Source organism: Apodemus sylvaticus, chromosome 11 (genome assembly GCF_947179515.1).
Source record: "Apodemus sylvaticus chromosome 11, mApoSyl1.1, whole genome shotgun sequence".
NCBI classification, from domain to species: domain Eukaryota; kingdom Metazoa; phylum Chordata; class Mammalia; order Rodentia; family Muridae; genus Apodemus; species Apodemus sylvaticus.
This window is the reverse complement of record NC_067482.1, coordinates 78,496,148-78,520,485: the sequence shown is the minus strand read 5'-3', so window position 1 is coordinate 78,520,485 and position 24,338 is coordinate 78,496,148. Positions and strand designations below refer to the sequence as shown.

Genomic DNA, 24,338 nt, shown 5'->3' with positions numbered 1-24,338 from the left:
ATGGGAGGGGGGGGGGGATTGGTTCAGGGCCCTGGGTTTTGGAAAATTATTTGTAAGGTCAGGTAAGAAGATAAACCTTTGTCTTCTGCTCTCAAAGGAGCTCTCACAGTGGGGAGAAGTCAAGAGACCCAGGGGCCTGCAGCCCAGCTGTAGGTAGCTCAGACAGGAGCAAGCCCTGGATAGCCAGGCACTTCTGGAAAGGAGAGCAGGAGAGAGGGCTGGAGCAATGGCTCAGTGGTTAAGAGCACTGACTGCTCTTCCAAAGGTCCTGAGTTCAAATCCCAGCAACCACATGGTGGCTCACAGCCATTTGTAATGAGATCTGACGCCTTCTGGGATGTCTGAAGACAGCGACAGTGAGCAGGGCCAGAGCAAGAGAGCTGGAGAGTTGGCTCGGGGGTTAAGAGCAGTAACTGCTCTTCTGGTGTGTCTGGAAAAAAAACAGCTACAGTGTACTTACATATAGTAAATAAATAAATCTTTAAAAAGAAAAAAAAAGAATAGCAGGGGAGGAGGAATGGGTCCAGCTACCCTAGCCCACACTAATTCTCAATTGTAATAAATATGACCAAAAGCAACTTAGGTGGGAAAGGGTTTGTTTCAACTTACACTCTCACACCTAGTCCGTTAGGAGGGGAGTTAGGACTGAACGCGGACGCAGGAACTGAAGCAGAGAGCACAGAGGAAGGCTGCTTACTGGCTTGCTCTCCCTGGCTTGCTCAGCCTGCTTTCTTATATTACCAGGACAGCCTTGAGGTGGCGCTGCCACAGTGGATTGGGCCCTCTCACATCAGTCACTAGTCAAGAAGATGCTCCCACAGACTTCTCCACAGGCCAATCTCATGAAAGTATTCTATCAGCAGACGCTCCATTTTCCCAGATGTCACCAGCTTGTGTCAAGTTGGCAAAAAAATAAATGAAATAAACCAACTAACCATCAGATGAGTGTTAGAGACAGCCTCAGCTACACAGTGAGTTTGAGGCCAGCCTGCAGGCTGCCACAGCTTGTAGCCTAGAACTCTGGCTTGGGCAACAAGGGAATAAAGAAGTAACAAGTGCGTGTACAGAAAAGCCGGGGTCTGGTCGACTGGGCGCTATGACGGAAGCACCCAGAAGCCAGAATGGTTATTACACAGATTTGGATACAGAGGAGGTATTATATACAGCTGAACAAGGTAGTGGATTGTTACATACAGATAAGCAGAGAGGCAGGGTTATCACATACAGGTGAACAAGGAGGCGGGTTTAGCTGATCTCAGTAGGAGCAGGCTCTGTAGGGGAGGGGAGTCCAGGCCACGAACTCCCGGGAGAACAATCAAAGGTGAACATTTTCCACACAGTGACACTGTCAACATTTAAACTCAGAACAGAAGATGGTGTTGCCATCACTTGAGCCTCACTGAGGTGATAGGGGACAGTGAGTCTTTGCCAGTTTCCCTTGTGTCTGAGGCTTTGTCCTCAAATGTATGTCTCATGTCAACAACACACCCACTCACGACTTCACACACTCAGGGTTTCCTTCACTGCCCACACTGGGGTTCGTGAGATCCTGCCATAAACAAAACAGAAGACAAGTAAGTAAGTGGCCAGCAGTGAAAGAGAAGTGACAGGCGGGAGGCGGGAGGCAGGAGCATCGCTGTGCCGGGGTCGGGTTGCTGAGTGTAGCATGCCTGCGACCAATCTGGCTTCGACGTGATAGTCTGGGCTAGTTTGACCAAAGTCAAGATGTCTGTGGCAGTTGTTCTTCTGATGCCCAAGTTAGCCCCTGGGTTCTTTTTGTTTTGAGATAGGAGATAGGGTTTTACTGTGTGGCCCAGGCTGGTTTTAAATTCCTAGGTTTGAGTCAGTTGATCTTCCTGCCTGAGCATCACAATCAGGTGGACTCTAAGTGTGGCGCTGCCCTGCCCAGTGTAGGTCTCGAAGTCCTACCTGTGGCAGGGATTTGGGCACACCGGTTTCAGTTGTCAGTGTCTAGACCTAAGGTCCAAAACCTAGGCCCAGATTAGGTTCACCAAGATGCCAGCCATAGATAGGTCTGTGGGTGGCTAGCCAGCCCACCTTCTTCTGACTACCATTGCTTCTTTTAGCATTGACCTAACGGGTGTGGAATTGTTTTCTCACCTTAATCCTTTTATCAAAGAAGAAACTGAAGCATAGGTTTAAAGGCTTGACAGAGATCACACAGTAACCTATTGTTAACCGGGGAAGGATCTCAGGTCTTCCAGTGGCTCTGCGGGCATCGCCTCAGAGATGTGTTGGTATGGTAAAAGGATTTCTTCCTCCCAGAAGAAGTCAGAAGAATGTCTGTGGGAGTGAAGGCTCTGACACTGAATGTCAAACATTGTTTGCTGTCATTTTGTGAGGTTTTTAAATAGGGGCTGGAGCGATGGCTCCCTGGTTAAGGTCTCTTGTAGCTCCTGTAGAAGATCTGGGTTTGGTTCAGTTCTCAGCACCTACAACTGTCTATAACTCCAGATCTGCAGGTTACATCTAAATAATGTACATGGGTGTTTTGCCTGCATATATGTGGTGTGCATCATGTGCACGCCTGCTGCCTGCAGAGACCAGAAGAAGCCATTAGATCTAGGAACTAGAATTACTGTTGATTATGTGCTGGGATTCAAACCCAGACACTGTGCAAGAGCCACGGGTGATCTTAACCACCAAGCCATCTCTCCAGCCCTGTTGTTGTGGTGATTTTGTTTTCTGCACCCAAGACCTCATGGGTACTAGGCAAGCATTCCACCACTAAGCCACATCTCATCCCCTGAATTTCCTAGCATTAGCATTACAAAACAAGAGTGCACAATAATCTATAGGAGCCACCATCTGATTCTTAATAAATTTAGTGGTTAAAATGAGGTGTGGCCTCAGGACAAGGGCATTGTGTACTGGTGGTGAACAGTGGTTGGCAAACAAATGTGGTGTGAGCATAACACAGCTAGCCGTGGACTTGAGCTGAGCCGGCACCTGAGAATGTGTTGTCCTTGGTGTCTCGGACTTTATGTCCTAGCCATTGGGAGCCTCTGCTCGCTTCAGTGCCTCTGATAAATAGCCCTCCGTTGCCTGTGAGTGTCTTTAATTACCCACTGTCCCAGCCCTATACAGTGGTCAGCACGCCTCACCATCCCTGCTCCTCTGCGGTCACTGCTTACATGTGGGCTTCAGTGTGACTAATGGATATGCTCAGGGTTATGTTGTTCCTTCAAGCTCGGAGCCTCTTGTCGGCCTGGCAATCAGCCTGCTTCGTCAGCTGATACAGTGCCTCCTCTGAGGAACCCACCCCACCCATCCCCACCAATCAGAGGAGAGGTGTTTCCCTCTCCTTGTTATCTTCCCAATCCCTGCGGGTAGTGCTTGCACACTCAGCTGCAGTCTTCAGGTATAGTTTTCCGAGGCTGGGATGATATCTAATCTACCTCTGTGCCCCATGGCGTAGCTCACTGCCCAGAATGGAGCAGTCGGAGGGTGAATGGTGCTTTTGAGGAATGATGCTTTAGAGAACTTGAATAAAGTCCTTCCTATACCACCCTCATCGTCTCAACTATACAACATCCCACTGGGCAAGATCTTTTCTTCTGACATGGACAATAGAATAAGACCTCTGTCTGTAGTCGGCTGGTGATAGGTACTCCTGGGTGCCTATAATCCCGGCACTCAGGAGGCAGAAGCAGGTAGATCTCTGAGTTCGAATCCAGCCTGGCCTACAGAGTGAGTTTCAGAATAGCCAAGATACACAGAGAAAAAACAAACACAAACAAAAAAGACCTTTGTCTGTAATGTGGCCATTGAACCATCAAAGCCCCAGCGAGCTTTTGCGGCTATAGCTGTCCCCTGTGCTGCTCTCTCTCTCCCCAGCCAGAGGCTGCCGCCCTTCTCCCCCTGGGTGGTGTTAGGAGAGTGCTAGCAAATGCTCTCTTTTCAAGGGCAGGGACCTGAGACAGGGTCTCTCTACATAGCTCTGGCTGTCCTGGAATTCTCTAACTGGCCTCAAACTGAGGGATTCTCCTGTCTCTGCCTCCTGAGTGCTGGGATACAAGCATGGGCCACCACACCCAGCAATGAATTCTCTTTTTTCATGTTCCTCATCATTACCAAAACAGCCCCAGGCATCCACGTCAGACTTAAGGCTGTTTACGTCTGTGTCTCATACTCTGGCTAGGCCTTCCTGACAGCGCTCTGAAGCACTTCTGACTAGATCAGAGGTCCGCTGTCCCACTCCCTCGGTGACTGACTTTTTTTTTTTTTTTTAAGATTTATGCCAGGCAGTGGTGGCGCACACCTTTAATCCCAGCACTTGAGGGGCAGAGGCAGGCGGATTTCTGAGTTTGAGGCCAGCCTGGTCTACAGAGTGAGTTCCAGGACAGCCAGGGTTACACAGAGAAACCCTGTCTTGAAAAAAACCAAAAAAGAAAAGGGGGGCGGGGAATGGCAAACCCCAAATGTTCAATAGCACCACCCCTTTATATGCTGTGTCCCAATTATTAGTATGAGAACGTCATTCTGATGCACTGAAGTGGGGTGACAGTGATACCAGCCACTGATGTGGCTCCTGAGAATGGTGGTGACGTCCAAGATCTAATGACTCTCCTTCCATGTCTGTCTGACGATGAGGATCTACTGTCGAAATAGAAATAAAAGTCACTGACTGGCCCAGCTTTGTTCTTAACAGAAAAAGAGAGATCCCAGAAAAAAATAAGTTCCTCAAACGTTCTGTGCAGATTTGAGCGGCTGGGAGAGGAGCCGATGGCTTAGTCTCTGGAGGAAGTTGATATTTCTAGTTCTCAGGGACTTGCTGGTCATGAGTTTTCTCATGGATTTCCCAAGAGTTAGATACTTTTTCTTTCGTTTTATGCTCATAGTATAGACGTAGAATCAAAGACCCCAGCACATCTGTCAGTGTAGCCCCTGTGCTGCAGAGGCGGGATCCCCAAATCTGTGATTGGGTTTGTATAGAGGAAGGGCCTTGAGATTTTAACTCAGCAAACACTGCTTTTACCGCAGCCCTGTACTTCCTGTCAGTGTAAACTTGGATGGCTTGGGTGGCATCTCTGAGCTGGCCTGCCCTGCCTACTGCATGTGAGGGACTAAAATCCTTTGTGAACTGAAAATGCTTTATCAGTGTTAGTTATCGTCTCTCCTCTAGGACTGTAGTCTCTCTCACAGTCAGAGCCTAGAGTTATGTGGGGAGAAGTGGCTCCGCCTCACCAGGCTGAGCACGTGGCTAGACTTGTGTCCTAAGACCTAGCACCTAGCACCCACCCTCTCATAGTTTGATACGGCAGTGGACAGTGATGACACAGGACCTTGCTTGTGTGTGATGGGCTTGGGAACATGTCAAGGAAGCCTTTCCTAGAAGGGAAAGTGTTCCATTATAATCGGGTGAGAGAAAAGAAAAGTCATAGGCGTGATGTCAGCTGAAGGCATAGGAGGAGCTAAGAGCTGAGGTTTGGGAGCAGCTGAGGGAAGCCAGATGTGCTCAGGGCAGGATACGGTCAAGGCAGCTGCCTATCCGGCGGGGCAATTAAAGCAACAGCCTCGGGTCCGGTGGGTGCAGGGTCTTTGCTAGGCTTTTGGTGGGATGACAGCACTGGTGTGTGTGTGTGTGTGTGTGTGTGTGCGCGCGTGCGTGAGTGCGCGGAGTCTGAGAAGGTGAGACAGTGTGTAACTGGCAGACAGCACATGCTGCCTTGCCCCTGCTCTTGAGGCACTACTGCAGAGGTGAAGCAGACAAGCAGGCAGGGAGTCCCCTGGTGTCTGTTGCTGTGATGAAACACCACGACCAGAATCACGTTGGGGAGGAAAGGCTTATTTAGCTTACACTTGCACATCGTAGTCCATCACGGAAGGAAGCCAGGACAGAAACCTGGAGGGGTGCTCCTTCCTGCTGGCTTGCTCCCCATGGCTGGCGCTCTTATAGAGCCCAGGACCACCAGCCCAGGAAGGGAGACCCCATCAAATGCCCCACAGGCTTGCCTGCCGCCTGATTTCAGGGAGGCAGTTTCTTTTCCTTTTTGTTTGTTTGGTTGGTTGGTTTGGGTTTTGTTCCTTAGTTTGGTTTTTGTTTTTGTTTTTTTGAGACAGGGTTTCTTATGTAGCCCTGGCTGTCCTTGAACTCACTCTATAAACCAGGCTGGCCTTGAACTCAGAGACCCACCTGCCTCTGCCACCTGAGTGCTGGGGTTAAAGTCATGTACTACCACACCTACTTATAGAGGCTTCTTTTTTTAAAGATTTATTTATTTTATTTTATGTATATGAGTATACTGTAGCTGTCCAGATAGTTCTGAGCCATCTTGTAATTGCTGGGAATTGAATTCAGGACCTCTGCTCTGCTCCTCCTGCCTCGCTTGCTCCAGCCCAAAGATAAATTGATTGATTGACTGACTGATTGATTGATTGATTGATTGATTTAGTGTTTTCGAGACAGGGTTTCTCTGTATAGCCCTGGCTGTCCTATAGACCAGGCTTCCCTCAAACTCAAAAATCCGCCTGCCTCCACCTCCCAAGTGCTGGGATTAAAGGCATGCACTACCACTGCCCAGCAGATTTATTTATTATTAAATGTGAGTACACTGTAGCTGTCTTCAGACATACCAGAAGAAGAAGACATCAGATCTCATTACAGATGGTTGTGAGCCAGCATTTGGTTGCTGGGATTTGAACTCAGGACCTTCGGAAGAGTAGTCAGTGCTCTTAACCGCTGAGCCATCTCTCCATGGTGGCATGTTCTTAATTGAGGTTCCCTCCTCTGATAACTTTAGCTTGTGTGAAGTTGACATAAAACTATCCTGACATTCCCTAAGTGTTCTGGGCACTTCCAAAGTCTAGAAAATGAGCTGGAGAGGGGAGGAGCAGAGACCAGAGAGGCAGTCTGTTGGAGGATGGCCACGCCTAGCAGCAAAGATAGAGGTGGGTCTCCAGACAGCCATGGAAGTCCACACCTGTAGTTGTAACTATTCAGGAGGCTGAGGCAGGAAGATCACAAGCAAATTCAAGGCCGGCCTGCCTACATTGTGAGATCCTGTTTCAAAAGTTAAAATTTTCTTTAAAAAATAAAAAGAGAGCTCCAGATATACCAGCCGGCGGTGGAGTGTTTGCCCCGCTCGCACTCAAGCAGTCCCCAGTTCCTGCTAAAGACAGCAAGCTGCCACCTTCCCCGTGTGGAGGCCTCCTCACCAACAGAGGGCCTCGTGCAGCAAGCACAGGTCCCTGTGCTTCCGGTCATTTGTCCAGAGCTTCCATACAGGCTGAGGATGGCTGATTCATTCTTTCACCACGTCTCTCAAGGATGGTCACTGGGGCTGTCACCTCTGAATGCTGTTCTCCAGCCTGTCCCCAGCGCAGGCACCTTGGAGTGCCATCTGGTTAATTGTCCTGGAGAGTAGCAGCATCTTGTTTTATCCCGGGGGATAGTTGCCAGTCCCAGGGTCCCTGCAGTTGCCTTGTGCGTGTGTGACTGTTGGACCTGTCAGAGCAGAAGGAGAAAGTACACCCACAGTGTGCCTTTTCACCTCCACGTTCTGAGCAGTTTGGCCCCTTTGAAGTTGGCCTGAAGGAATAGCAGTATCTGAGTAGCCAGCTGAGTTCCCCTCATCTGGTGATCAATTCTTTAAAGGCACCTCCTGAAAGCCAGATGTACGAGGGTCAGACAGATTCCATCTGGGAGGGGCTTCCGCTTCAGCTCAGAGCGTGGGGAGATGGCTGCTGTGCTGGGGGGGGGGGGGCACTCACATGGCGCTGAGAAATTCTCGTATTAGTCCCCCACTAGTCCACCCACCAAATCCTTTGTAAGAAGAGTGGGAAAAGAAAGCCTGCAGCCTCCTGCCTGCATTCCTAGACACCGACTCACCGCTACCCGAAGCCACTGGAGCAGCAGAGCTGTGTGAAATGTCAAAAGGAGTTATGCTCAGGGTCCCCCGGCCCCGCTCTGCGCCTTGACGTACACTCCGTTCATCAGATGGAAATCAAAGGATGCAATTAGATGCTAGTTCCAGATTTAAATACGGCTCCCTCCTGGCCTGATGGAATCACAGGGGCGCATGAGTACTTCGGGTGCTGTCGCTGTCGCAGGAAGCTTCCCGCCAGCCCGTGGCAGTCCTCTCAGTGTCTTCTGTGCCTCCTCCCTTCCACTGTGTCGCAGTCCCCTGTGGCTCTTGTGTGGCCCCCAGCCAAGATCCCGATTTCTTCAAGTCTAGCTCAAGAAATTCAGTCTCAACTTGAGACCCAAGGCAAACAGGGAGCCCACTGGCCCCTCACAGGAATGAAAAATCCAGAAGCTGGGAGCTGCTGGAGACCCAACCCAAGGCCCGGGCAGGCAGGGGCTCTCTAAGGGCCCCAGAGCTAGCACAGGAGTGGAACAGTAGTCTTAATGACATTAACAGCTAACATTTATCAACTCTTAATGTGTTCCAGACTCAGTGCCAAAGGCTTAAGTGCATTGTTGCATTCAAACGCAGACAGTCTGGCTCTAGGCCCAGGCTGCACGCCCCAGTGCAGCATGGTAGAGTAGAGCCCAGCCTATACTGTCTAGCTCAGGTTCAAATCCTGGCTTCCCATCTTGTTTGTTCAGTGAGATGACTTTAGGTAAGCAGTTTAACCTCTCTGTACCTCAGTTCCTTCCTCTGCAAAGAAAAGGGTAGGAGGGGGCTACAGCACTGTCAGATAGAGGGGGTTAAATGTCATTTACACACTGTGTTGCAAGCAATTGGGTTGCAGGCTAAGGGTCCACCCAGCACTCACTCCCCTGCCTCTGGAGCTGGAGTATGTTGTCTGCAGTGGTAGATAGACAGATCTGAATTCAGTGTCCAGTTCAAAGCCAAAATGATTATTTTATTTTATTTTATTTTATTTTATTTTATTTTATTATAGAGACAGGGTTCAAAGCCACTTTTAAACCAGGTTTCTGTACTGCCTTTGATTTTCACTTTTTTGGGTTTTTTTTTTTTTTTTTTTTGTTTTTTCGAGACAGGGTTTCTCTGTGTGGTCCTGGCTGCCCTGGAACTCACTCTGTAGACCAGGCTGGCCTTGAACTCAGAAATCTGCCTGCCTCTGCCTCCCAGAGTGCTGGGATTACAGGCGTGCGCCACCACCGCCCAGCCACATTTAAAAAAAAAAAAAAAAAAAAAAAAGATTTACTTAGGGACTGGAGAAATGGCTCAGTAGTTAAGAGCACCAACTGCTCTTCCAAAGGTCCTGAGTTCAAATCCCAGCAACCACATGGTGGCTGATAACCATCCGTAGCTCACAACCACTGTAACAAGATCTTACACTCCTCTTCTGGAGTGTCTGAAGACAGCTACAGTGTACTTGAATATAATAAATAAATATATCTTTTAAAAAAATGTTTATCTATGTATATGGGTGTTTTGCCTGCATGTACACTTGCACCACAGAAGAGGTCATCAATCCCATTGCAGATGGTTGTGATCCACCTTATCTTTGCTGGGAATTGAACTCGGAACCTTTGGAAGGGCAGCCAGTGCTCTTATCCACTGAGCTATCTCTCTAGTCCCGATGTTTATTTTTTTAAATGGTTGACAGGGAAGACAATTAAAAAGGCCAAAGACTATTTCATGGCACATGAGAATTATATCATTGTCCACAAATAAAGTTTTATTAAAACATAGCTGGTTCTATTTGTTTCTATTTTACAGAGGATACTGTGTTGTTGAAATACTGAGTAGCTGTGACAGGGTCTATGTGACCTATAGAACCTAAAATATTTGTCCTCTAACTCTTAACAGAAAGTGTTTTGACCCCTGCCACTGAGGTAGAAATTCATCTTCACTGCTGACAGAATGTTTGTCTTTAAGCTGTCAACAACCCCCTCAGAACCTTGGTTTTGACATCTGTTCAGTGGGTGCAACATGTATGCTGAACAAAGGCAATTTAATAATGATAGCAAATATGTGGTGAGCAGTTCACAGGGGCTGGAACATAACACATGCTGAGCACGAGCGTTCTCTCATCACATCCATGGTCTCTGTGCCCAGCTGAAGAAAAGAGAAAACATTCCCTCATAACCTATGAGTCATGTCTGTTGTGAACTTTCCTGTCACACTTGACAGTAACAATAGCTGCTGCCAGGTGACTTAGGGATTTTTCTAGTGGGGAGGTGTGGATTTCTGGCCAGAGACTATATACCTGGTGACATATACCTGGTGGGAAACAGCCTTTGTCACAACCCCTTGTCCATCAAGGTCTTGGGGGGGAGGTCCCTAGTCCCTTTCAGTGTAACCCTGTGGACTGGGGGAGAGGAGAGCTTCTTCACGCAGGCCCTGGTTTGGTCAGCCCACAGATGGGCTCTCAGGTATGCTCCCGTTCCAGATACCTAGGTCCGTGCTGTTCCAGGCTCTCCTAGGCCCCTCCACTGCCGGGGTCTCAGTGAGCAGGCAGGGTTTCCTTTCTGTCGCTGTGATAAACACCATGACCAAAAGCAGCTTGGGACAGATTTATTTCAGCTTGCACTTGCAGGTAAACATCCATCACTGAGAGTCAGGGAAGGAGCTCAAAGAACCTGGAACTGAAACCGTGCAGGAAGGCTGTTACTACTTGCTCTTGCTCATTCTCTGCTAGCTTTTCTTTTTCTGTTAAAAAAAGACAGGTCTTGGTGGTGGTGTGTGTGCGTACCTTTTTTTTTTTTTATTTTGCCTTTTTCTTTTTTTCAAGACAGGGTTTCTCTGTGTAGCCCTGGCTGTCCTGGAACTCACTCTGTAGACCAGGCTGGCCTCGAACTCAGAAATCCGCCTGCCTCTGCCTCCCAGAGTGCTGAGATTACAGGCGTGCGCCACCACCACCCAGCAAAAGCCCACAATGTGTGCTACTTTTAATCCCAGCACTTGAGGGGACAGAGACAGGTGGATCTCCTGAGTTCCAGGATAGCAGCCAGGGGTACACAGAGGAGAAAAAACAAAACAAAACAAAACATATAGCTGACCTCCAGTTCACAAGCCTGGCCTGCCATGGTCTCCCAACTACTGGGATTAAAAGCGTTGGCCACCATACCTGGCCCTCTGCTGCTCTCTTATATAGCCAGCCCCACCTGCTGGACCGTCCCACATCAGTCACCCCGCAAGACAGTTCCTCACAGATAGTGCCACAGAACAGTCTGAGTGAGGTCATTTTTCAATTGAATTGAAAGGTTTCCCTATCTCAGGAGGCTCAAGGCTGCGTCCAGCTGACGATAAACTCCAGCTAGTACCGACAGAGGAAGAAGAAGCACTGCCTTCAGGGGATGAGTGGCTGGATTATGGGAACCAGTGAAAGGACACAGAATGATGCTGGCTGGCTGTCCCAGCCTTGCCACTGCTTGGCTTTTGGTCGTCAGTGAGTCACCTAATCTCTGGGCATTTCACTTTCCTAGAATATAAAGTGGGGATAATTCCACTTATAATGCAAGTCACACAGAGATGCATACTCTGGGCCCCGTTTCCTCCTCTGCAGCAGCACAGCCCTGCCCCAGAGTGGACGTGGCCAGTCTCTTAAGGCTGTCCCCAGACCAGGCAGAGGGAGTAGATGAATGGGAGACCCAACGCCAGAGGACAACAGCCCAGCCCAGAGCTGTGGGTGTTTCTAGGGAGCAGCCCCTGTGCTGGCGGGTCCTCCCTTCTGTAGGTGTAGCTCTGCCGAGGGTGTCACCCCGCGTTTTTCACCCTCGGCAGAGTTAGCGCTGGTGACACTTGGACTCTGACGTGCTCGCCCTCCTGCGCTGCCTGCCCTGAGCTGTACGGCTGGCTCACCAGCTCCTGTTATTGTCTGCGGCGCTCGCTCGCCCGTAGCCTCGCTCCCGCCCCGGCTCCACCCCTTGCTGCGAGGTCTGTTTCCTAAGAGCTGCTCCAACCACACACCTCGGTTCTGCCCGAGCTCCTCCTCTTCCTCCCTCCCTCGTTCAGGGTGGGTGGGACCGCAGGACGGGACCAACTTGACAGCAGCATCTCATTTTTAGCTAGTCACCGGCCCCTTCCCCAGAATGCCTGTGTGTCTGTAGCCTCTGAGGAGAGGTACTCCTCCCGGAGCCCCGGGCAGCCTCGGAGCTCCGGAGATTGGGGGAGGAGACGCACCAGCCATGTGCCCCTGCGGGAATCTGCCAAGGAGCCAGGGGCCTGCAATCCTCCCTCTCCTGCTGCTTCGGAGGCAGAGGTGAGCACCGGGCGGCCGGCTCCAACCCAAGGTGCCGGGAACCGCCTGTCATGGTGGCCGCCTGCAGCCAGCCTGAGGCACTCCCAGACGGGTTTGCTGCTGAGCCTGTTTATCTGGTGTGGGAAGAAGATGGGGAGTTACTTGTCTGTCCCGGCTTACTTCACCTCCAGAGACCCCTTTAGGTGAGTTGGTCTCCCGGACCTCCCCCTCATCCCCGCTCCTAGGCCTCAGGGAAGGCCAAAGTCTTCCTTGTTCTCTGACCTCACTCAGTCCTGGTTTTAGCAGAAGAGCTTATGCAGAAGCAGCCTGGAAAGGGCCCTCCGGTGCCATGAAATCGGGGAGCCCGGCCTCCGCTTCCTAACAAAACACACCTTGGTGTTAACTGTGTCTGGAGAAAGCACAGATGGGGTGCCATTCTGGGACTCTCACGTGTCTCACCTACAGGCCGTGCTGCCTGCCCAGGAATTTGTCCCAACAAGCAGGATGGGCAGGTTTTGCCAAACTAAAAGCTGGCAAGGCCTGGGTGTGGGTAGCCTGGTACACAGTAGGCACTGTATACATGGTCTCCTAATGGCTGCTTTGCCCCAGCTTTGAAGGGCTCCTCAGCTCCCACCCAGAAGAGTGGAGTTTCTGGGTCAGCCCCCAGATGTGCGCGTCTGTAGGGGCTCTCTGTGAGGCCTTTCGTGGGGAGGCGTGGAAACTTTCTTCCTCTGACCTGTCTGTCTGTCTTGCTCTCTGCCCCACCCCACCTTCAAGAGAAACTCCCTAGGGGGTTTCTGGCCCTCCGGGTCCCTTCAGAATGGAGCCATTCCTGCCTGGGGTGGGGCTTGTTTTTATTCTTTGGGAGAAACCTGTTTTTCGGAGGACTGCCTCCCCTTCACCCATAGTCCTGCCCGACTTTTTCTGCCAGCTTTGTGGCCACACCTCACTTTAGGATAGTGATCTGTGGCTGTCCCTGGGCAGAAGAGCAGCTACCATGAGGTTTCAGCCAATGGCAGGGCCAAGAGGGGGACTGAGAGGGGCTGGTCCTGGAGACCAACTACAGTAGCCTCCTGTGGCCCTCCTATGGGGACAGCCTCCTGTGGGGACAGCCTCCTGTGGGGACAGCCTCCTGTGGGGACAGCCTCCTGTGGGGACAGCCTCCTGTGGGGACAGCCTCCTGTGGGGACAGCCTCCTGTGGGGACAGCCTCCTGTGGGGGCAGCCTCCTGTGGGGACAGCCTCCTGTGGGGACAGCCTCCTGTGGGGACAGCCTCCTGTGGGGACAGCCTCCTGTGGGGACAGCCTCCTGTGGGGACAGCCTCCTGTGGGGGCAGCCTCCTGTGGGGACAGCCTCCTGTGGGGGCAGCCTCCTGTGGGGACAGCCTCCTGTGGGGACAGCCTCCTGTGGGGGCACTTTTCATCTACCAAGCCCACGATCCTACATAGTCCCAGTTTCCTGATGAAGCTTCTAGTCTCTGCAGCAACAGGCAAGGTCCCTCAGCTTGTGTTGGTTGTGGAGTTTCTTGTCCTTCTCGGGGCTGCAGCTCCTCCGTCTGTGGCTCCTCCGTCTGTGGCTCCTCCGTCTGTGGCCCCTCCGTCTGTGGCTCCTCCGTCTGTGGCTCCTCCGTCTGTGGCTCCTCCGTCTGTGGCCCCTCCGTCTGTGGGTCCTCCGTCTGTGGCTCCTCCGTCTGTGGGTCCCTCCGTCTGTGGTCCCTCCGTCTGTGGCCCCTCCGTCTGTGTCTCCCACACCCCTTCTCAGGTTTGCCCTCCTCCCTGTCCGAGCAGGAAAGGGATGATTTGCCAAATCTAGTGAAGATTTTTGTTGTTTTGTTTTTTGTTTTCTGAATTGAGGGAAGACGTTGAGGTAGCGTTTATCCTGCGGTCTCCAGGTGCCAAGGCCTGGTGCTGTGGCAGCGGCCTCTTCAGGCCCTCCTTGTTCCTCTCAATCCCTGGAAGGCATCTGGGGGAAGGGCTGTTCCTTTAGCCAGCAGGAACAGTATGCCCCTTTTAATTTGTGTGGCCGTGACACTCCTCTGGAGCTGGAGCAGGTAATGAACTTTTGAGAGCCAGGTCCCCAGGGCCTCCCAGGTCCGACGATCCTTTGTCTTGGTCTATGCCGACCTCTGTGGGAAACCTGATGACCTCACCTCCATCCTCCAGGCTCTGTTTGCCCAGCTGGAATCAAAGGGCACTGACTCGAAGTAGACAGACCCTCTGCCCTCTCCTACATGAGAGGCCACATTCCTGGAGCTCCTGCTGAAGTACGCAGGGCTCTGTGGCCCCGGGGAGGGACTGTGCCCTGGGGAGGGACTGTCTGGACCCTGCTCCCCAAGCTTCCAGACTAAACCACTACCTAGTCATAAAGCCGCCTCCCACCAGCCCTCCTTCGTCATTGCTCCCCTGTGACAGGGATTAGAGTTCGTGGGCTCCTGAACCGGAGCCCTTCCTGGACTCCGTCAAACCAGTTAAGTCCTTGACCCTCGGGCCTCTGGAGGAGTAAAGTCTGTAAGTCGTAAGAGGTCCAGGGCTGTGGTTGCAAGAAAGGTGACGCAACCAGATTCCATGGGACATGATCAGGCGTGAGCATGTGACGGGGAAGGAGGAGACAGGAATGAAGGATGTCATTTCTGCGCCCTGTACACCCCTCTGCCTAACACACCCCACTCCAGCAGAGAGGACATGGTCTTGTCTGCTGCCGCCGCCGCCACCACCACCACCGGTGTGAGCAGCACGGTGTAATCTCAGGTACTCCCAAATAAGGGAAGGTCTCAAATTGAAGTTTACTATGGAAGAGGTAAATCAGGGAGTGGTCTTTTGGTCTAGTGCTGTTGAGGTCCTGGCGTCACACAGTTATCATCAGGAACTCCTGTCACTCAGTTGTGTTCCCAGTCAAGAGAGTGACCTGTGCTCCTCATCGTTAAAGGAATCCCTTGTATAGGATTTCTGTTCATCTCCAGCATGAGTTAGGTGAGCTTGGTTTGGACATTATCTCTTGAGGAAAGCAAGCACATCTTTGTATTATAAAGCAACCCATGTTTGAAAACTCGTCAGCTTAGCCTCTGTAACTTTTGCGGCCTCCTTCCAACCTTCTGAAGGCTTGGATCAGGTGAATGGCTACTCTCTGAGGCGTACCCATTTTGGTACTTCCCGCTCCCAGGTAGAGGAAGGCTCTCCACCTGCCACCCCTGAGCTGTGCACATCACATGCACTGACCACCAGCCCCTACCCCTACTGGAGCTATATTAGTGTGCTCTATGCTAAGCTTGTTACGAGTCTGGCTATTTTTGTAAAAACAGCATAGCAACTTACTCCATGAGAATTACAGTGTTTGGCAGACTATTTCAATCCATAGGTTCTGTAAGAAGCAATAGAGTCTCTAGCCCCTGTCATGCCTGCTCTTACAGGCCCTGGGGATGATTGGAACCCCTACTCTGTGGACCTCTCAGGCCATATAGCTTCTTTTTCTCCTTCTAGGCCTAGTCCCAACTCCAAAAGAGGTTAACAGTAGCAGCCACAGCTGCTCAGAACTGAGGGGAGCAGCCAACCCAGCCTTTCCCAGAACGTAGGAGGGCAGTGCTTCAATGTGCATGACTCGGGGTTCCCTCACTCCGTGGGGTTGAGGACTCCCCTGTAAACACTGGTCTAAGGAATCAGGAAGTGTATGGAGGTGGCGCCTGTATCACTTGGCCTCTCTCAGCACCTTGCCATAGGTCCTTACATTGTTGTGATGCACAGCAAAGGTCATGATTGCTAAGGCACTATAGAAAATTCACCTTAGGGTCTTCCTTTTCTTGGGGGGGGGGGTGCTGCTTATTAGTTCTAGGTATGAAGTAGACCCATAGTCCCTGGGCATGGGAAGGAAGAGGGTCCGTCCTATTGCCCTCCCTGTTCTCAAACTGGAGAAGAAAGGAATAGAAGGGCACCCCTGGTTACCTGCGGGAACTTCCTGGTTACCTGCTGTGGGCATCAGGCGGGGCTTTTCACCTGCCCTTTGCACGCCTCGCATTGAGCTCAGCTGCTGACTGCTGTCTGCAGATTGAGGTCTGAGAGTGAATGCTCTCACGCACCTTTGCCCAGGTCACCTGCAGTGTGTCAGGAGAACTGGTCAAACTCTGGCCTTAGGTCACAGCTTGTGTATGTGGCCTCCTTTGTGTCTCTCAGAGGTTTTAGCTCTGTATACCCTGGATCCTGAGGAGACAAGGGACTGTACCTGAGCCCTGGTTTCTGACCCACCACTGCCTCCTGGCTGGGTGCTCGGGGGCTGCAGCCGGGGCTGATGTGACTTTAACTTGAAGCTTTCAAAAATGGAAAGCTGGAGGAAAAAAAAAAATGCCATGGCTTCAGAATCTGAGGGGGACATTTCCAGCTGGCTCCTCACTTCCACAGTGAACTTAGATTCCTTCACAGACGCTGCTACCGGAAAACACTGGGTAAATGGCTGAAGAGCTACTGGTACCAGTTACATTAACTACTTGAGCTGAAAGAGAAGCATGATGAAGGGAAACACTCAGATATGAGCTGTCATGGTTCCAGTCTCCTCATTGTGGGAGGCGAGACTCCTGAAGCCTGGCAGTTATGACGTGCTGTGCCCCCACAGTCCACTGCCTCAGACATGAGAGAGCTTCCCTCCTCGCCAGGTACACAGAGTCTGGTCCCAGCTCCATCATCTGCATGGACAGCTGTCAGCAGATGTTGCTAATGCCTAAGTTAGCGCTCTTAAATTCTCCAGTGGCCCTGAGAGGCCTGTTGTGTTGTGTTTATTGGCAAAAACAGAGCTAAGGGACCTTCAGCGGGTTCTGTCAGCTGCTCACCCTGCAGTGGCACCTGTGGCAGGGTATGCATCTGGCTGTCCTCTACGAAGGCATCCCGTAACACGTGAGGTGTGTGTGCGCCAGCACTGCGGCCCTCCAGCCAGGTGTGCGTCCCAGCAGGTTGCTGTGGCTGTCCCCTGCTTGCCCACGCTTGTTTCTCTTCGCTGGTCCCTTGCCTGGTGAGAGCTACTTGCTGTGAACAAAAGCAGGATATTGGCAGTCGAAAGGAGGGTGTGTTCTGGTGCTTCCATGGCCTGAGGTGGCGCGCATACCATTCTGAGGGTGTAAGAGGGGCCAGGCCTGCAGCTGGGTCCAGATATGCCTGCACCAGCTTCCACTACAGCAGACTGGGAAAAGACAGGCCTGTGACAGGGCATCCCGTGCTCCCACCTCGGCTTCTGCCTCTCCACACGCGTGCCCGTTCTCAGTTTGAAAGCTTTCGCTGAAGGCCTTCCCCGCCTAGCCCTAAGCTTGGATGCTGAGGGTACCAAGAGGAAATAGGATCCCACCTCCACTGTCAAGGACTTCACAGTCTGAAGGAAACTTACTCAAGAGCATTAAGTCAGGAGGTAGGAGGCGAGAAGAAAGCCTCCCCTCACGAGCCAGCTCCCTGCTGGAGGGCCCACAGTCACTCAGAACCAGCACGGCCACCCCAAGTGCGTGTGACCGTGTTACCGGGTCACAGATAAGAAGCAAAGATCCAGCAGGCAGCAAACAGTGGTGCTGAGGTTGGAACCTCAAGTCCTCCATGGATAATGTGCCCATCATTTCACAAGCAAAGAACCTGAACCCACAGAAGGGAAGGCTTATCCAGGCGCGTGAATTCAGCTCTGTCCTGTATGGGGGCTCATCACACTCTATGCCCATTGTGTCTATATAGGCTCCAAGAGCCTGATGTGGCACAAGATGTCAAGAACGCCCATAAATAAGCAGAAAAAGCCACAGACTTGAAACAGCACCAGCAGCAGGGCAGTGGTGGTGCACGCCTGTAATCCCAGCACTCTGGGAGGCAGAGGCAGGCGGATTTCTGAGTTCGAGGCCAGCCTGGTCTACAGAGTGAGTTCCAGGACAGCCAAGGGCTATACAGAGAAACCCTGTCTCGAAAAATCAAAAGGAAGGGAGGGAGGGAGGGAGGGAGGGAGGGAGGGAGGGAGGAGAGAGAGAGAGAGAGAGAGAGAGAGAGAGAGAGAGAGAGAGAGAGAGAGAGAGAGAGAAAGAAAGAAAGAAAGAAAGAAAGAAAGAAAGAAAGAAAGAAAGAAAGAAAGAAAGAAAGAAAGAAAGAAAGAACCTGCAGGCGGGCACTGGGCAGTGGGCAGTGGGGTGCCCGGGTTCCGGGGCGCTGCTTCAGATCACCCCCAGGTCCCGTGCGCTCAGGGACAGCAGCACTGGGTGGCCTCTCACCTCGTGTGACTCGGTTTGGGTTAGATCTTCTAGAAGTTGATATACAGAGCACCTTGTATCTGTCTCACATCTCTGCCCTGCCTAGCGAGTTAATACAATGCTGTCCTCATTACGAAATGCTTTTGTGTACATACATTAGCTTATCTGGTCCTCACTCTAGCTGGGTCTTTTTGGGGTTTTCTTATTAATATTTATTTATTCATGTTTTTTTGAGACCGGGTTTCTTTGTATGGCCCTGGCTGGCCTGGAACATGCTCCATAGACCAGGCTGGCCTCGAACTCACAGAGATCTGCCTGCTTTTGCCTCCTGTAGGCTAGGATGAAAGGGCTATTTTTTAAAGCAGGGGTACATGCTTCTCCCTCTCCCTCTCTTCCCTCTCTTCCTCTTCTCCCTCTCCTTCCTCTCCCTCTCTCTCTCTCCTCCCTCTCTCCCTCTTCGTCCTCTTCCCCTCCCCTCCCTCTCCTCCCTCTCTTCCCTCTCTCCTCTCCCTCTCCTCCTCTCTTCCTCTCCTCCTCTCCCCCCTCTCCTCCTCTCCCCCTCTCCTTCCTTTCCCCCCTCTCCCTCTCTCCCTCTCTGTCCTTGGCTGTCCTAGACTACTTTTCTCAATTGTTTTGAAGTTATACTATAGTTCCATCATCCCCCATCTCTCTCCTCTAACCCTTCCCATGTTCACCTCCCTCTCTCAAATCCATGGCCGCTTTTTCTTTTAATTATTGTTACATTTTCCCCCTAAATATAAAAACAGAACCTGCTCAGTCTGTATAATGTTACAGTGTTACTTATTATATAGGTTTTTGGAGCTGGCCATTTGGTAACGGACTGCCAACAAGAGGAAACTATTTCTCCAGCATTCCGTAGTTGCCTAAGGCTTCTTGTCTAGAGTTGAAGGCCTGTGAGCTTTCCTCCTTCCATATTGCTGTGGTCCCTGTTTAGGCAGCCATGTTGGAGAGACTTCATGGGAATGGCTTTTCTGACATTTCTAGGAGACACAATTTCACATGGAGCTTCCTGTCTTCCTCTGGATCCTCTAGTCTTTCTGACCAGAAGCGATCCCTGAGCCTTCTGTGCAGGAGTTGAGCTGCGGGTGCATCAGCGGGACTGTGCTTGGGAACCAGCGTTCTTACCAGCTATGGGTTCATGCAGTGGCCTTGGCCCTGCTAGACCCTGGGCAGGACCTGACATTGGCTCTTTATAGTGGGATGCTGTGATTACATCTTGTTAACCAGGCTTCTGAGAGAGCTGGGCATGGTGGTGAATGCCCTTAATGCAGGATCTCTGAGTTACTGGCCAGCCAGAGCTATAAGACCCTGCCTCAGAAAAAGCCCCTAAGAGAACTTGGGTATAGTGGGAAGTTGAGGCAAGAGTATTGCTGTGAGCTCAGGACTAGCCTGCTCTACAGAGTCAACCTTGATCTCAAAACTAACAAACCTTTAATCCCAGCGCTCAGGGCAGAGGCAAAAGGATCTCTGAGTTACAGGACAGCCTGATCTACAGAGTGAGTTACAGGATAGTCAGGAGTGCATAGAAAGACTGACTTAGTAAAAATAAACAAAAGTTGTTGAAAGCTACCCAACTAGTACAGTGACCATCCAATGACACATGAGCTATCACCTTTAATTGCAGTTAATATTGGGTCCCAGATATTGGGTCCCAGCTGGACTGAGCCCTTTATATAAGCTGTTTGTCCATTTATACATATTGTCTCATTAATTTTCACAGCAATCTGTCTACAGATGATGAATTAATCTGAGAAGTAAAGTATATTACCCAATACTTACCCAGGCATAATTATTAAGTGGCAGGGCTAGGAGCCCTCCGGAGGGGCTGCCCTGTGTGATCTCTGAGACTGTAGCCAGTGTGGGTCAGACAAAGCCTTTGCCCATTTAACAGTAGACAGTGTACTCGCACGGGTGTGGAGACCTACAATGCCTGCTACCTGAGAGGTTATGCAGAAAGGTCTCTTGTGCCTATACCCATCTCAATAAAAAGGAATCTGACTAAAAGGAATGAGGTTCATTGGCTAGGTGGGCAGGAGCTGGGTCTTAGCTGTGTGTGCTGGTAGGCTAAGAAAGGAGATGGTGGCCGCCTTTTCCCACATGTTGACAACACACCTCAACTGAATGAACAGTGGAAATCTCCAGCAAGGTGATAACTGTTACTCTTAAGGCTAGTACTTGGGAGGCAGAAGCAGGCCAATCTGTGAGGCCAGCCTGGTCTACCAAGCCAGGATAGCCAGGGGCTACGTAGAGAAATCTTGCCTTGAAAAAAAAAACACAAGGGATTGGGCGAGTTAACAAATTTCATAATCAAATTGTAATCTAAACTAAAATTTGATCAGTTGTTACCATAATGGTTGCTCATGGCAATTTCCATTTTCAGTCTAAAGTTGAATCCAGGGTTGAGGTGTTTATTGGGTTATTGCATCTTTGTAGGCTTTCTCAAGCCCCACCCACTTTCCCCCTGACTTTTGCAGACTCAATAGAAAACCTTATTATGAGCATTCTTATGCAGCTCACATATCATTAGAAATCACACTAAAAGGCTTTCTTTCAGCTCTTTGTCTTTGCCAGGGCTGGAATGCTGGCTCGGCAGTTCTGAGCACTCACACCTCTTGTTGAGGGACTGGTTTCAGTTCCAGTACCACCTGGCTGCACAGCACTGTCTATCTCCCTCCAGGCGATCCTCCTCACCTCCACACCCCTTCTCACCTCCACGGGCACCAGGCACACATGAAGGCACACAGTAAACACAAGAAATAGTCTTTAAAATTTAAAAAAAAAAAAAAAAAAAAGCTATATTGTGGTGCTGACTCTTTTTTTTTTTTTTTTTTTTTTTGTTTGTTTTTTTGTTTTTTCAAGACAGGGTTTCTCTGTGTAGCCCTGGCTGTTCTGGAACTCACTCTGTAGACCAGGCTGGCCTCGAACTCAGAAATCCGCCTGCCTCTGCCTCTGCCTCTTGAGTGCTGGGATTACAGGTGTGCGCGCCGCCCGGCTTTGTGGTGCTGACTTAAATGAAAAGAGTGGCTAACCTCTCTTTTTTACCTAACTTTGCTCAGAGAAAAGGAGAAACAAAGAAGAAAGGGGAATGTTTATTTATTATTTACCAAAGCTATGTAGCGGTCCTGGAACTCATAAGATAGAGTAGACAGACCTCAAACTTACAGAGATCCTCCTGCCTCAGTATCCCAAGTGCTGGGATTAAAGGAATGTGCTACCATCCTCTATGAAATTTAACTTCAAAAACAAACAAACGAAATACCCTATGCTGGGGCCTGAATGCTGACTCAGTGGGCAAAGACCTCCTGACCAGATTTCAGTCCCTCACACATGTAAAGGTTTGGAAGGGGGTAACCAACTCCACAGAACTGTTTGTGAACCCAATAATAAATACTGATCAGCTCTCTGTGTCTGGAGCAGTAGCTGAGGGCTACCTCCTGATCCACAGGTGGGGAAGACAGACGCTGGGCCTGGTGTGGACTTTTGAAATGGCAAAGTCCACCTCCAGTGACACATTTCCTCCAGCAAGGACACATCTCCTAATCCTTTCACACAGCTCCAGTCTGGTGACTAAGGTTTCAGACATCTGAGCCAGTGGGGGCCATTCTTATCCAAACCACCACACCCACCTGCTGAATTTGCCTGATGAACTTTACTTTTTTAATTTTTTTAAGACTTTGTTTTATTGGAGCTGGAGAGATGGTTTGGTGGTTAAAAATACTTGTTGCAGCCGTGTAGTGGTAGTCCATGCCTTTAATCCCAGCACTTGGAAAAGAGAAGCAGGCAGATTTCTGAGTTCGAGGCCAGCCTGGTCTACAGAGTGAGTTCCAGGACAGCCGGAGCTACACAGAGAAACCCTGTCTCGGAAAAAAAAACAAACAATAAACAAACAAAAAAACAAAAAAACTTGTTGCTCTTGTAGAAGACTTGAGTTCAGTTCCCAGCACCGATGTGGCAGCACACACCTTGTCTGTAACTCCAGTTCCAGGGAATCTGATGTCCTCACACAGACAGACAGGCAGGCTAAACACTCATAAAAATAATAAATCTTAAAACAATTTCACTTTATTGTTTTTAACAAGTTTAATGTATACGTGTCAGGTCCAAAAGAAACTGGGAACAGATGGCGAACTGTGGTGCCTATTGGCATCCCATAGCGTATAGTGGCCTCCAGGCTCACCTAGTACCACAGCCACCTCTGGTTCTTCTCAGCCCTTCTCACCCCACCCTACCCTAACCTGCTCCAGCCCGTGGGCTGGCTTCCCACCCCTAGCTTCTCACCCCCTTTCAGCTATGCTGTGCTTTGCCCAGCCACCCAACCTCCCTCCCTCCCTCCCTGTACAGGCCCTGTGCAGTCTGCTTTGTCTCCCTCAGGTGTCTCTGACTGCATTCTCCCATCCCATGGGGCGTGTCCAGTGTTTATCTGTGTGTGGGTATGTGCCTGTGAGTGCAGGTGCCTTTAGAGCACTGGTTGCAGGGAACAGAGCCCGTCCTCTGGGAGAGCAGTGCAGTGAGTGGTCTCAGTGCCGAGCCTGGCGACAAACTTCTCTAGACGTAACTTTTTTGTTCTGTTTTTCATTTTCCCTCAAGAACTCCTTCACAATGCTGTGGTGACTTGGTTTTGAAGTGGGCTGCTTGAGTTTTTTTTGGTCCTTGAGACCTGTGGACTTGAGGATACATGCACACCCCACACATAAGTCATATGTACATTTTTCTAGGGGAGGTTTCTTGGGTCTTGGCAGCTTCCCGGTAGGCTCCAGGACTCCAAGCCCCTGCTCCCAGAGGCAGGCAACATGGCACAGCTGGTTTCTGGAGCCTTGTTTCCTTGGGAGCCCACTGAGCTGTGGCTTTGCTCCAGCCTGTCTTGGGAGAAGAGAGCACTGCCCATTTTGTCATTAAGCTGGGAGCCAAGGACCACCTGTGTGGCCTGTTCTAGCGACCCAGTAGCATTTCTTTTCTGGCCTTGCAGGTGTTCCGAATGCCAGGAGTCCCTCACCAACTGGCACTATGAGAAGGACGGGAAGCTGTACTGCCACAAGGACTACTGGGCCAAGTTTGGAGAATTCTGCCACGGGTGCTCCCTGCTGATGACAGGGCCGGCCATGGTGAGCTGCCCCGCTGCCCCTCACGGCCTGCTGATAACCCTTCCAGGTCCCCTGGTCAGTCATCACCTGGGCATCAGAAAGATGATGCCCTTTGTCGTTCGTTCAACCATAGAGTCCACCAAGTCCTTACTAAAGACAGTCCTAGCCTTCCCTATGTTTAGTGTGGTCCAGAGAACTAGCTGTGATGGCTGGGATTTGGGTTTCCAGTGGGTGAGTCCGTTGTGTCTATGGCAAGCAGCAGTAAATGCGGGAGTGTAGCAGCTGGTAGGAGGCCGCAGACCCGCAGCAAACATGTCACATCAGGCATCCTGAGTTCTAGCAGACAGCACCACAGTGGCCTCCTCAGATCAGAGGCTCCCAAACAACCCAGCAGAACATCCGCAGACGCCCTCAATGAAGCCAGCCGCAGCTCCTGAATGAGAGAGAGAGCCCTGGGCGGAGTAGAGCGTCCCCTCAGGTGAAGCTTCCAAGTGAAAGAGAGGAACATCAAGCCAGGTGCTTGCAACATCCACAGAAACTGACAGAGTCGGGACAGAGTCCCTGACTAGCTTGCCTTCCGTGGATAAACATCGGTGGCTGAACTTCCAACCTCTATAAAAACCCTGCTGCGGTCCCTTTTATATCGTGATATAAACACCGGTGACCTCTGCAGAGTGATTTTCCCTCCCTCTCATAGCTAGGAGAGCAAGCTAACGCCCAGGCGAGGGCTCTTGGAAGACACTGAGAGACAGACATGCTCAGGTCTACAGTGGGAGGGGGCGGCCCCGCTTCAGAACCAGCTTCTCCAGTGAGTCCATGCAACACGTGACAGATCGGCAGCCTGGTGTCTGTTACACCTCAAGGACTTTACCATACACCGTTGGCTGTGGGTGGGTGGACGGGGAGAGAACAGTGCAGTGAGA

The 24,338-nt window shown here is 50.9% G+C and overlaps 1 protein-coding gene across 5 annotated transcripts in view; it reads left to right on the top strand.

The window, feature by feature from the left end:
* Positions 1-24,338, top strand: part of LOC127696470 (E3 ubiquitin-protein ligase RNF185) — a 110,597-nt gene that overhangs the window by 70,157 nt on the left and 16,102 nt on the right. For 3 of the 5 annotated variants that reach the window (XM_052199237.1, XM_052199239.1, XM_052199240.1), the window contains one exon: positions 23,301-23,436. In XM_052199237.1, coding sequence (XP_052055197.1) covers positions 23,301-23,436 — 136 coding nt within the window. The other 2 variants (XM_052199241.1, XM_052199242.1) reach the window with 2 other exon arrangements.